At 44.0% G+C, this 10,637-nt stretch overlaps 2 protein-coding genes across 2 annotated transcripts; one reads left to right on the forward strand and one right to left on the reverse strand.

Annotated features, from left to right (window-relative positions):
- The first annotated feature begins 517 nt into the window (after positions 1-517).
- Positions 518-5,084, forward strand: bag1 (BCL2 associated athanogene 1). Its single transcript, XM_023838888.2, has 7 exons — positions 518-652; positions 774-899; positions 2,584-2,666; positions 2,889-3,002; positions 3,256-3,363; positions 3,667-3,729; positions 4,032-5,084. Exons 1-7 carry the CDS (start codon positions 616-618, stop codon positions 4,119-4,121), a joined length of 621 nt encoding a protein of 206 aa, XP_023694656.2. The 5' UTR covers positions 518-615; the 3' UTR covers positions 4,122-5,084.
- Positions 4,883-9,991, reverse strand: fastkd3 (FAST kinase domains 3). The gene is made up of 7 exons (XM_023838886.2): positions 9,880-9,991; positions 8,054-9,539; positions 7,265-7,350; positions 6,965-7,139; positions 6,349-6,418; positions 5,991-6,105; positions 4,883-5,754 (listed from the first exon to the last, which is right to left on the reverse strand). The coding sequence occupies exons 2-7, from the start codon at positions 9,504-9,506 to the stop codon at positions 5,656-5,658; spliced, it is 1,998 nt and encodes a 665-aa protein (XP_023694654.2). The 5' UTR covers positions 9,507-9,539; positions 9,880-9,991; the 3' UTR covers positions 4,883-5,655.
- Positions 9,992-10,637: the final 646 nt, after the last annotated feature.

A 10,637-nucleotide genomic window follows, 5' to 3' on the forward strand; every position in this document is an offset into this window, starting at 1 on the left:
ATTACAGCAGCACAAAAGTTATAGATAACACATAACTAATGTAATGACTGAATGATCGTATTGTGGGGTTAAGTATAAGAACAGCATAAATGTTAGCAGTGAGCAGGACATCTTGAATTTAAATCCAGTCTTCGGGTCACAAATGAGGATATTCCTAAATAATGCCTTCAAGCAGAAAGACTTAACAAAACTAATTGCTCGTTAAAAAAATACGTTTCAATGTTATTGTTCACTTGGTATAGTGAAATTTTAATTTAAAAAAAATCATTTATAGACCCCCGCGTAAGGGTCTGAGTGTAAGACGTGTGGATAAGATGTTTAAAATTTAACATATTTCAATCTGTTAACACAAATAAGAAAAATGGCTGTTATCGTATTCCGTATCGTATAACTTGTATTTTATTCAACTAGCCTTTTGGGCCTATATATAATTAGGCTACATATTATTATAATTGTATATCCAATAATATGTATCATTTATGTGGGCATAACCCGGCATTGTAAAGCTGGCGTGAGCGGCATTTACTGTTATCAATATTTTGACTGTGGGGAGGGTGATTTCCTGTTTAACCAGGAAGCATCTCTAACTAGTCCTCCTGCAGACGGATCGCAGACATGGCTGAACCCACGCTTACGGTCACCGTGGCATACGGTAATACCCTCTTCTGCTTTGCGCCTCTGCACTGGAAATTAACGTATCCGATTGCAAATATATGTATATGTTTTGAAGGGAGTTGGTAAAGTCACCAAAGCTGACATATGCGCCCTTCCAGCCAGCGTCAAGCACAGCGTCGCCCTGCCGGCGCCGGCCGAAGCAGAGCCGCTGCTGCGGGACCTGGCCGAGGAAGTGGCCCGTGTGACCGGTGTGCCGGTCACTTCCCAAAAGCTCATCTTCAAAGGTGCTCCGCCGGCAACTGTCGGGAAAACTATTTCCCATTTACCGGAGTAAAGTTAGCAGTGGGTTCGATATCCGCCAGACATTCACAGATTCTCTCTGTATTTACTCTATTAAAATATTACAAAAACAAGGAAACTCCACATTCACTAATCAGTGTGTTTGTGAAATTACATGCACGCCTTGGTTATTCGATTACTTCATCCAATTATTTGTGAAAATGCAAAATAATGCAGCTCCTGTTGTGAATTAACGTGTTCGCTTGGCTATTGACAGTCCGTAACGTTTCAAAATAGAAGTCTCAAATGGAAAAACAAAGAATTTCTTTAACGGTTATGACCGAAGACATTCAACACTTTAAAACTCCATTCCAATGTGTTACATACTTAGACGAAATCACAAGCACATACTGAGCCCAGTAACATGTAAATAATGGTTTAAGCTAACAGCCATTATTTTTCTATGTAGGTTCATATAACGCATCCTAAATTTCAGCTTGTGGTCAAAGGACATGATTAACCCTACACATATCCTGTACCATGGTACTTGTGAAACCTCCAGGTGATTTGTGAAATTAAATCCAATATCCATTATTTTCTATTCTGGTGGAACACAGACCATCCAAATGCTCCAAAGCCAAAGAACCCAGCAACAATATTTTCAGCTTGTGATCTGACACGAGTGAACCTGCACATATCATGCACGATGGCTATTGTGAAACCTGCAGACAATTCGTGAAAATAACTTGCATGCCTCATATCCATTATTTTCTATGCAGGTGGAACATAGAGCATCCCAATGCTCAAAAGCCAAATAAATTACATTATGGTATAAGCACCACGTACATAGAAAATAATGGATGTGATTTAATTTCACAAATCACCTAAAGGTTTAAGTCCCGACGTACAGGATATGTATAGGTTTACTCATGTTCTTTAACCACAAGTTGAAATTTAGGATGCCCTATGTCCACCTGCATAGAAAAATAATGGATGTTGGCTTAAACCATTATTTACAGTTTTGCAAGTGTTGGTGGGCCCTGTATGTGATTGTGATTTCGTGTATGTAACACATTGGAATGGTCATTACCGTTAAGAAATTCCTTGTTTTTCCATTTGGGACTTTTATTTTGAAACGTTGCGGACAGTCATAAGCCAAGCGAACACGTTAATTCACAACAAGGAGCTGCATTATTTTGTATTTTCTCAATTTATAAGCTGTAGTAATCGAATAACCAAGGTGTGCGTGTAATTTCACAAACACACAAATGTGTGAATGTGGAGTTTCCTTGTTTTTGTAATATTTTAATAGAGTAAATACAGAGAAGATCTGTGAAAGTCAGGAGAATATCTAATCCACGGCTAACTTTCGGTGATCCATCTTTACAGAACTGATGTTTCCCGTGCTGCCGTCTTTATGATGTCTTGGTATGCTCTAAATATTGTTTAGAAAATTAGAATGTGGATGCATAGTCAATTACTGTTTTTAATATCCATAAATAAATTACACTGCCGGGAATATACACCAGAGGAATCGTCTGGGATGCCGTTTTTTCCTGGTACCAAAGATCTTATCTTTGTTGCTATTTCAATATTTTACTCCGGCATATTACGTACACAGCCAGCGTGTCCCAAATACAGAATTTAGGAAGAGTCGATTTTAACAAGCATTGTCCTCCTATTATACAGGGAGGTCATTAAAGGAAATGGACCAAACCCTGGCCAGCTTTGGGGTGAAAGAAGGCGCTAAGATCATGATGATAGGAAAGAGGGTAAGGGCGTTTATATTTCGTGTAATACGCGGTATGCGGAAAACAGCCCTGTCGATTGCGGCGAACTGTCCATTAGCTAATATCAATTTAGGGAGACTGCCAGTAACGATAAAGGAAATGGCATGGACATTTTGCATGCCAATTAAAAGATTTGTCTGTGTAAAATAAGTATTCTTCAGTTTCGAGTACTGTGATATTTTTAACATCAGTTTCTTCGCGTAGAATAGTCCAGAGGAAGAAGCAGAGCTGAAGAAGCTGAAAGATATCGAGAAGTCTGTTGAGCAGACGGCTAAGAAGCTGGACAAAGTAGACGGGGAATTGACGGGTTTGAAAAATGTAATAACCATTTTGTGACTTCAAAGACTGACCAATCAGATGTCATTTTATTCCAATCAGTTCTTGGATGTTACCCACAATGCACTTGGTTGTACAAATTAATTTAAAAGCACAGCAGGTTGCGTATTTTGTGAGACTTGGGGGCCCATCAGCATCACTTAGTTCCATTTTCCCCTCCACTGTGTCTTTAAGAACTTGACTGTATACATACATGAATCTCCCTGACCTTTCGTGATATCGATGAACCATACAGGGTTTCTTAGCAAAGGACCTACAAGCAGAAGCTTTGAACAAGTTGGATCAGAGGGTGAAGGGGGCAGCTGAGCAGTTCATGAAGATCCTGGAGCAGATGGACGCCATGGTACGCGTGAGCCTGGGCTCCACCTATATGTCACATATCTTTGTGTGGCTCAGTAAGTTTGGGATCTGTTCCTGACTTGTGGATTCAAGTCCCATGGTTGACAAAGTAATCACTGGGCCCTTGAGCAAGGCCCTTAACTCTAACTGCCTTTCCATACCTGTCTGTTGCTTTGAACCAAAGCTTCTACTAAATAAGTGCAAATGTCGCTTGTATGTGTTCTTGTGCTACCAGACAGAGCCATATTTATGCACACACAGCTGTCCTTTCAGGATAAAAAAAAAGAAAAATTCTTCTGTTTTTCAGACCTTGCCTGAGAATTTCAGCGATAGCAGGATGAAGAAAAAAGGCTTGATTAAAACCGTCCAGGTAATCCGGCACCAGTAAAGCCAGTTTCAGTGTGACCTGTACTACGAAGCGGGGTTACTGGCTCATCGGGGGTAACTTGTTGGATTTAAGGTAGTCTGGGCAAAATGTAAGTGAGCAAATATTTAGTCCCATTTAAACTGTGGTACCTTACATCGGACAAGTTACCCCGATAAACCAGTAACCCTGCTTCATAGTACAGGCCACTGGTTTTACTGGTAAAGCAGCCCGACTTAAGCATTAATTATGGATGCTGGAGAGATAGTGGGATGCCATGTGTTTCAGTGCCTCCTGTCTCCTTTCAGACCGGTCTTGCCCAGTGTGACCGAATCGAAGCTGGAATTTCTGAACATCTTGCAAAAATCCAGTCCAAGAACCTGGCACTGGTGGACTAGGCCGGAAGGGGCTTTCTGTGTAAATAGCACACCGCTCTGTGAGCGGCTCGTAGACCTGCACTGTGCTCCTCCTCTGGAGCAACCTATTTATCTGTCATGAATTAAACTGGACTTGTTACCACAACAACAAAGATCAGGAACTGCCGTGATATCGCAGTTCGATTTAGTCTAAATCAGGGATTTGTTTCTTTGAAGTGTGTTCCTTGTTGGATACTCTACGGCACTTCTGAAGTCGTCCACCTTGGTGCTGTCCACTCCTCCTCCCATCTTCAGGTGCAAGCAGGTCTTAAGGAGCTTTGTAATCATTTTCTCTGTGCTCCTACGCTTAGTAATCCCTGTGTTACACCTTAATTTTCAGGTCCCACTGTGTACTCAGCTTTCTTTTTTTATGTAACCTATACAATAAGTACTGTAGCTAAGTTTCTGTACAAGGAAGAACGTTCCCGCTATAAAATGATCTGGTTCACTTATGTACCTCAGGTCAAGGCACAGACTGGCTTTCAAATTCATCAAGTTGTCTCCTTGTTCATGATCCATTTTGCAATCCAAGTGAATTTTTAATAATGATGCACATATGGTTATTGTAAGGGCAAATTAGCAAACATGTACCTTCCTGTTAGTGCAAACTGATTAATTCCTGTAAACCTAATTTGGGGAAAATGGATAAACATGTTTCTCACTGGGAACCAGAATGAGAACCACTGTCACAAGTCTCTGAACCGAAACCCGGTGGGAAAGTGAGGCGAAACTTGAGGCCTTCGTGGATTTTTAAGCGACTTGTTTCTATACCATTTTATTCCCCCCACTTTGGTCTGCATTTTAATTTTCATAAAAGCAGAGAAACATTCAAGTGTTCAATCTTACACACTAACAGTGCAACTCAGTAAAAACATTTATCTCTGCACCTTCAAGATGTTGTGTCCCTGTGTGGTTTTTGAAATAAACTCATTAGGTATGACTGCACTCCTTGTCTTCATATCGGGACCATATTAGGGGAATTCCCCTACACCAAGGTAGAGTTTTTTTTTACATCCAGAGGTGGATCGATCGGGTCCAGAAAGTAAAAATCCAGGCCAAGATTTTGTTTCAACCCACCGGTTGTGTATACAGAGTCTCAGTCACAGAGTACTCAAGTGGTTGGTTAAAACAAAATCTTGGCCTGGATTTTTACTTTCTGGATCTGGACTATACATTTCTGCTAACATCTCACAAATATGCAATCAGGTGAATCAGACCCTGGTAATTCATGAGAAACAATCACACCTCTAAATATAATGTGATTAAAATTCTAATTGAAACTACCTTAAGTGCTTTGCTGTTTATAAAGACGGTCAATGTTGAGTGTTTCTCAGCCCATCCTCTGGGACTCACAGACCATTTTCTCTGGGGGGGGGGGGGTAAAGCTGCCCCTCAGCCTCCTATAACCTGCCCAAGCTGAGTGCAAACTATAACCAGTGATGAGACGCTGGACGCTTATCCTCTTTCACTTCTATTTGGTGTGGTTATCCCCCGTTCACTCCCCATCACCAGTCCGTCACCAGTTCAGCCTGTAGCTGTGAGGGAAGATTTTTTTATGCAGGTATTCCACCACCTCTGCCTTGCTGGTCAGCTTCTCAAACTCATAGAATGGAACCTGCAAACAAAGCCCCACAAAAATATCTGGGTATAAATGAATACTAAAGCCTGCATTCGGACAGAGCTGCGACGTTCCATGATTTCCCTGGCTAGGAGCTATCAGGCTCCACAGCATGCAGTAGCAATAAAATTTCAACACATGCATTTAGAACCAATGGCATCTGATCATTTAAGCCCCAGAGCCGGACTGGCACCTTAATAATTCTGCATTCCCCTTAAGGACCCACTGCATACCTGTACAACTAAATATCCCAGAAGCCTCAGGTGCCTCTGTTTAATGGCCTCTTTGCCAAGCAGCCTCCTCGTGTTTGTGGTGAACCGCTTCGGACCATCAATGCACACAGCTATCCTGCAGATCAACACCAAGAACACCTCTGAATATCTCCTAGGAATCATATACTGGATGTCAAATGAGTTTGACGCAAAATGTTCTACCGAAAAATGATCAGCTAATAATATTCTGACAAGTTATATCAAACGCAAAAGATCTTCGAATTTTCTTTAGAAAAACAATGCCATAACAGTATAGTTAAAGTAAAAGTTTTAACAAGACAATTGAAGAGTTCACAAGAAAAATTGCAAAAGGTCATACTTCTTAAAGACGTCCTCAAGATTGCTGGCTGGTAAGACATATCCTTCCTCATCGAGCTTTATCTCCACATCTGTACCAAGGACAACACCCATTCATTCACACCAGTCATCGTCATACACCAAAGAGCTGGAGGAAAGTATAAACAGCCCAAAACACTTCAAACTCAACTTAGCATTTCTCTGTCCAGAAATGTCACATTTCAACAGTGTTGGAAATTTCAGGTCCAGAACGTAGAAATCCAGACCAAGATTTTGTTTCAACCGACCGGTTGAGTACTCTGTGACTGTGAGTCTTTATGCTCAAATGTTTGGTTGAAACTTTCTGGACCTGAAATTTCCACCTCTGCATTTAAATAGTTTCTTTTCACAAAATAAAGGATATTTCTTACTCTTTTTGCCAACCTATGCTTTGTCATTATTTCTTTCAAAAAGTATCCTGAAACTGTTGAAATGCAACACGTTCTCAATATTATTCATCTAAAATATTGGTCAACTTCACCTTAAATTTCCTCATAGCAGCTTACAAAAAACTCCCCAAAACCCAGTACCAAAACCAAGTCTGGTTTAGTTCTGATTCCTCGGCAATCATTCGCTAATCTATACAGGGGGCTTCTCACCTAATGTGTAGCAGTACGGCGTCAGGACACGGGAAGCAAAGTAGGCCCGGACCCCCAGCAGGTCGATCAGGCCAGCTTTGACCGAGTTGTAGAGGTGTCCCTCCACGGGAGTCTCCAGGGACCGGCCGGGCGCGAGGAAGGACTTCACACGGTACTTCCGATGAAGGCTTGGTCCCTACGATTCAACAGTCAGGTGCATTGGCAAGGAAATGGAGAATTCCCAGCAGGGAAGATGCCAGGTAAGAGTGGAAACAGCTCATAACAGCCAGAAAATGGGCTTCTGATGAACAAGGTGCTCACCTCGTAGAAGGGACACTCCAGCTTGACGGTCATGTAGAGCTGCGTCAGCTGTGAAAGTATGATCCTATCTATTCCCGTGCCTTGTTCTGAAACAGATTGAAACAAATGGGCAGGTAAAACACTGAGGTTACCCCCAAACTTTGTACCAGTTGGTAGGCATGTAAGTGCACTGACTGGAAGGAAGTGTAAAAACCGGCACAGAACACTTTCAGATTCAACTTACCATTTCTCTGTACAGAAAGATCACATTTAAATAATTTATTCACAAAAATAAAATATAATTCTTGCTCTTTTTGTTAATCCATGCCTTGTCAAAAACTGCACTGAAATCATGGAAATGCAATGAATTTTCAGCATTCTTATTATATATATATGAGCTGAGTGTGAAATTGACCGATATATATATATAATCGGTCAATTTCACACTCAGCTCATAGATGCTTTAAAAAAAAAAAAACCCCCAGCAAACTAGATACCAAAATAAAGCTTGAAAAAGATTCAGGAGATACCAAAACCTGGGAAAATGAGATCCCTACTCTTCAGATCAGGGGGCACCCCAGTAGTCATATCTCAAAAATTGTTAAAGATAATGAAAAGAAATAGAGGAAGACAGACAGACGGACAGACAGACAGACAGAATTTATTAATTTCTCGGGAAAGTTCCTCCGGGAATTATATAATCTTCTGACTTATCAAATCTAACCTGGGCTAATTTTTCATTTCTACCAGCCTGTAAGTCATAGCACCCAGCCAACAGAGACTTCCGTGAGCCGCTGAGGAAGACTTTACCTTGAAGCTGTTGGAGGAAATATGGGTTGAAAACCTTGGCCACGAAGTTGAGGGGGAACCTCTCAGCCAAGGTGCACGAGTGCAGGAGGTTGAGCGCCGTGCGCGGCTGGAACTGCGAGAAGCGCGAGTGCAAGATGGCCTCCACCTTCCCGAAGAGGACACTCGCATTGGGTGGGAGGTACGCCAACTTCCCGAAGGGCATGATCTGCCGGGCAACCTGGCTGGTGCTGTAGCTATCCGCCCGGTACACAAAGCTCTCAGCCACCACGTCGAAGATGGCCGGTGAGAGGATGTTCCGGCGAGCGAGGTACTGCATCACCTTGGAGATGGTCTCCGGATGTGACTCAAAGGCCGTCGCCGTGACACGCCTCTCCAGCGCCTCCACAAAGAAGCGGTCGCTATGGCCGAAGTGCATGAGGGCCGCCAGCACCGCTGCCAGCTCGCTGTCCGAGAAGCTGACCATGTGCCGCACCGAGTGCTTGCTAAGGCTAATCACCAGTGGCATGGCCTGTGTCTGGTCGAGGGCCACCAGGGCGATCAAGACCCGACTGATGGCAGACGGGCCGAGCCGGCTAGCGATAGACACGGTGTGGGTGTTCATGGTGTTCAAGAGTTCCTGGTAGCGGCCACCTTCTCCTGCTCCGGCCTGGAGCAAGCCATAGACGGCAGCAAGCTCATCCGGGCTCCAGTTCGCTGGGGATCCAAGTCGCACCTGATCCATCACCTGCTGTAACATCCCACATCCAGGCCCTTCCAGGGCCAACAGCGCTTCTCCGAGGCTACACAGCTGTGCTACGGAGAACCTGTCCCGGTCTAGTCGCTCCTGGCTCTCGGACACCAGTCGCACCACCAGCGTGCTCCAGGGATCCACGTAAAGGCGCGTGCAGGCCAGCAAGGCGGACACCAGTCCGGCCTCAGTGAGCCGCCGGGACTCGTGCTCCAGCTGGAAGCAGAGAGCCCGGACCACGTCATTTTGAAGTACCTCCGCGTCCCTTAGGCCGCCCTCCCCCAGCTCAAGGTCCGCGATGCGGTGCAGGGCCGCGGCCGCCATGGTGTCTGACATCACCTCCGCTGTCTGCAGGAGACGCAGGACCTGCTTTGAGGAGCTGCAGTCCCGGAGCCTGTCTGAAAAAGCCCGCTCGTCTTCCGCAGCGGGCCGGTGCAGCTGCGTGAGTAGGAACCGAGGCATGGAGTCGCCATGGAGACACACAGACCCGAAGCTGAACGTCACTGGGTCCCTGATGACGGTGGAAAGGTGTGCTCTCCCACTGTCAAAAGGGAGAGGGTGGCAGACCCTCCTCTTCCAGACAGTCTGGGGACAAGCAAAGCATGCGGTTTGCACCCAGGGCTCGATGGGACTCCGGGAGAACGATGCTGCCCCGTGAAAAGCATGAAGACCTCGGCGCCTCCGTACCAGAATCCTCGTCACAGCCCGAATCAACTTTAAAGCCATGACGCAGCAGGGAAGCTCACCTGGACTGGGAGCCTACAAAACAGGAGACAGCACAGACCATCTTAAGTACATGTTTTCAAAATTTCACGTCTTCTAAATAATTCGAAAAATCTGCTTCAGTCACGTCATGTTTATTGTGTTGCTTGGGTTTCGGGTAAGAAGCGAACCTTAAAGGTTTTAGGGATGGATAAAAACAAACCGGTCCGATTTGCCCTTGGAAAATTAATGCCACTGCTAGGTATCTGACTAGTATGTTAATTATAGACTGGCTGAAACAGCCGACTATTTTGCTTAGTGCTTTTTTTGTACAGGTCTTCCTAATATACTTATTCAGATAACATGTCCACAGTTCATGTAAAAACCTTTATACTACCTTTCCGAAAGCCCGCTAGCACGTTACGGATCCGGCATGGCTCCACAGCTACCGATGACAACCGCGGTTTCACTTCCGGGAGCGTGATGACGCGCAGGGGGCGTGGTTGCGTAATGAGCGGCGTAGTTAGATAGGTATCCAGTTATAGGTGTTACGTAGAATAGATATATTCCAAAACGGATGTAGATATATCCCAACACGAGGAACCCAAGGCAGATATATCCAAGCATAGGCATGTTGTGCACCTGGGTTTAGGATCCCAGTTATGTTAAAAACACACAGTGGGGTTATGTCTGCATGAACTAGTTTTTCATCTTTACGTAGATAGGGTGACCGTATGTAATTTGCACTGCAAATAAGAGGATAGTGGGGGGGGGGCATAAAAGCAACAAAAATATACATACAGAAAATATTCCTACTGTAGGGAACAAACGTCAGCATGACAATGCAAAATCCCTGACATTTCAGCGTTTTTTAGGTCCTAAAAAAAGAGGACAGGTCCTGCAAAAATTACGTGTGGTCATTCTAATAGTATTTGGTAAGAGTGCTCCATAATTAATAGTGTCCTTTTTGTTGGACTGTCTAGAGAGAGTGGAAACGTAGTCTGCATGTTTTGTCCTGTTGCGCTGGAATGATTTTATACGAAAATATTGATGCAGATATCGTTTAATTTTCCACATCATGGTTGCACACACACAGGTTACTTCTCTATTACATGGAGACACAAAGAAAAAATGAGATTATTGACGCCAAAGTTT

Source organism: Paramormyrops kingsleyae, chromosome 4, assembly GCF_048594095.1.
Source record: "Paramormyrops kingsleyae isolate MSU_618 chromosome 4, PKINGS_0.4, whole genome shotgun sequence".
Lineage (NCBI taxonomy): Eukaryota > Metazoa > Chordata > Actinopteri > Osteoglossiformes > Mormyridae > Paramormyrops > Paramormyrops kingsleyae.

What these genes read in the sequence shown, in the direction of transcription:
- bag1 (XM_023838888.2), top strand. Translation starts at nt 616, where the DNA reads ATGGCTGAACCCACGCTTACGGTCACCGTGGCATACG. An exon ending in TCATGATGATAGGAAAGAGG is followed by an intron (nt 2,667 to 2,888) that starts GTAAGGGCGTTT and finishes TTCTTCGCGTAG; the next exon opens with AATAGTCCAGAGGAAGAAGC. An exon ending in TGGAGCAGATGGACGCCATG is followed by an intron (nt 3,364 to 3,666) that starts GTACGCGTGAGC and finishes TCTGTTTTTCAG; the next exon opens with ACCTTGCCTGAGAATTTCAG.
- fastkd3 (XM_023838886.2), bottom strand. Translation starts at nt 9,506, where the DNA reads ATGGCTTTAAAGTTGATTCGGGCTGTGACGAGGATTCTGGTACGGAGG. An exon ending in TTTCCTCCAACAGCTTCAAG is followed by an intron (nt 7,351 to 8,053) that starts GTAAAGTCTTCC and finishes AATCTGTTTCAG; the next exon opens with AACAAGGCACGGGAATAGAT. An exon ending in CTTGAGGACGTCTTTAAGAA is followed by an intron (nt 6,106 to 6,348) that starts GTATGACCTTTT and finishes GTTGATCTGCAG; the next exon opens with GATAGCTGTGTGCATTGATG.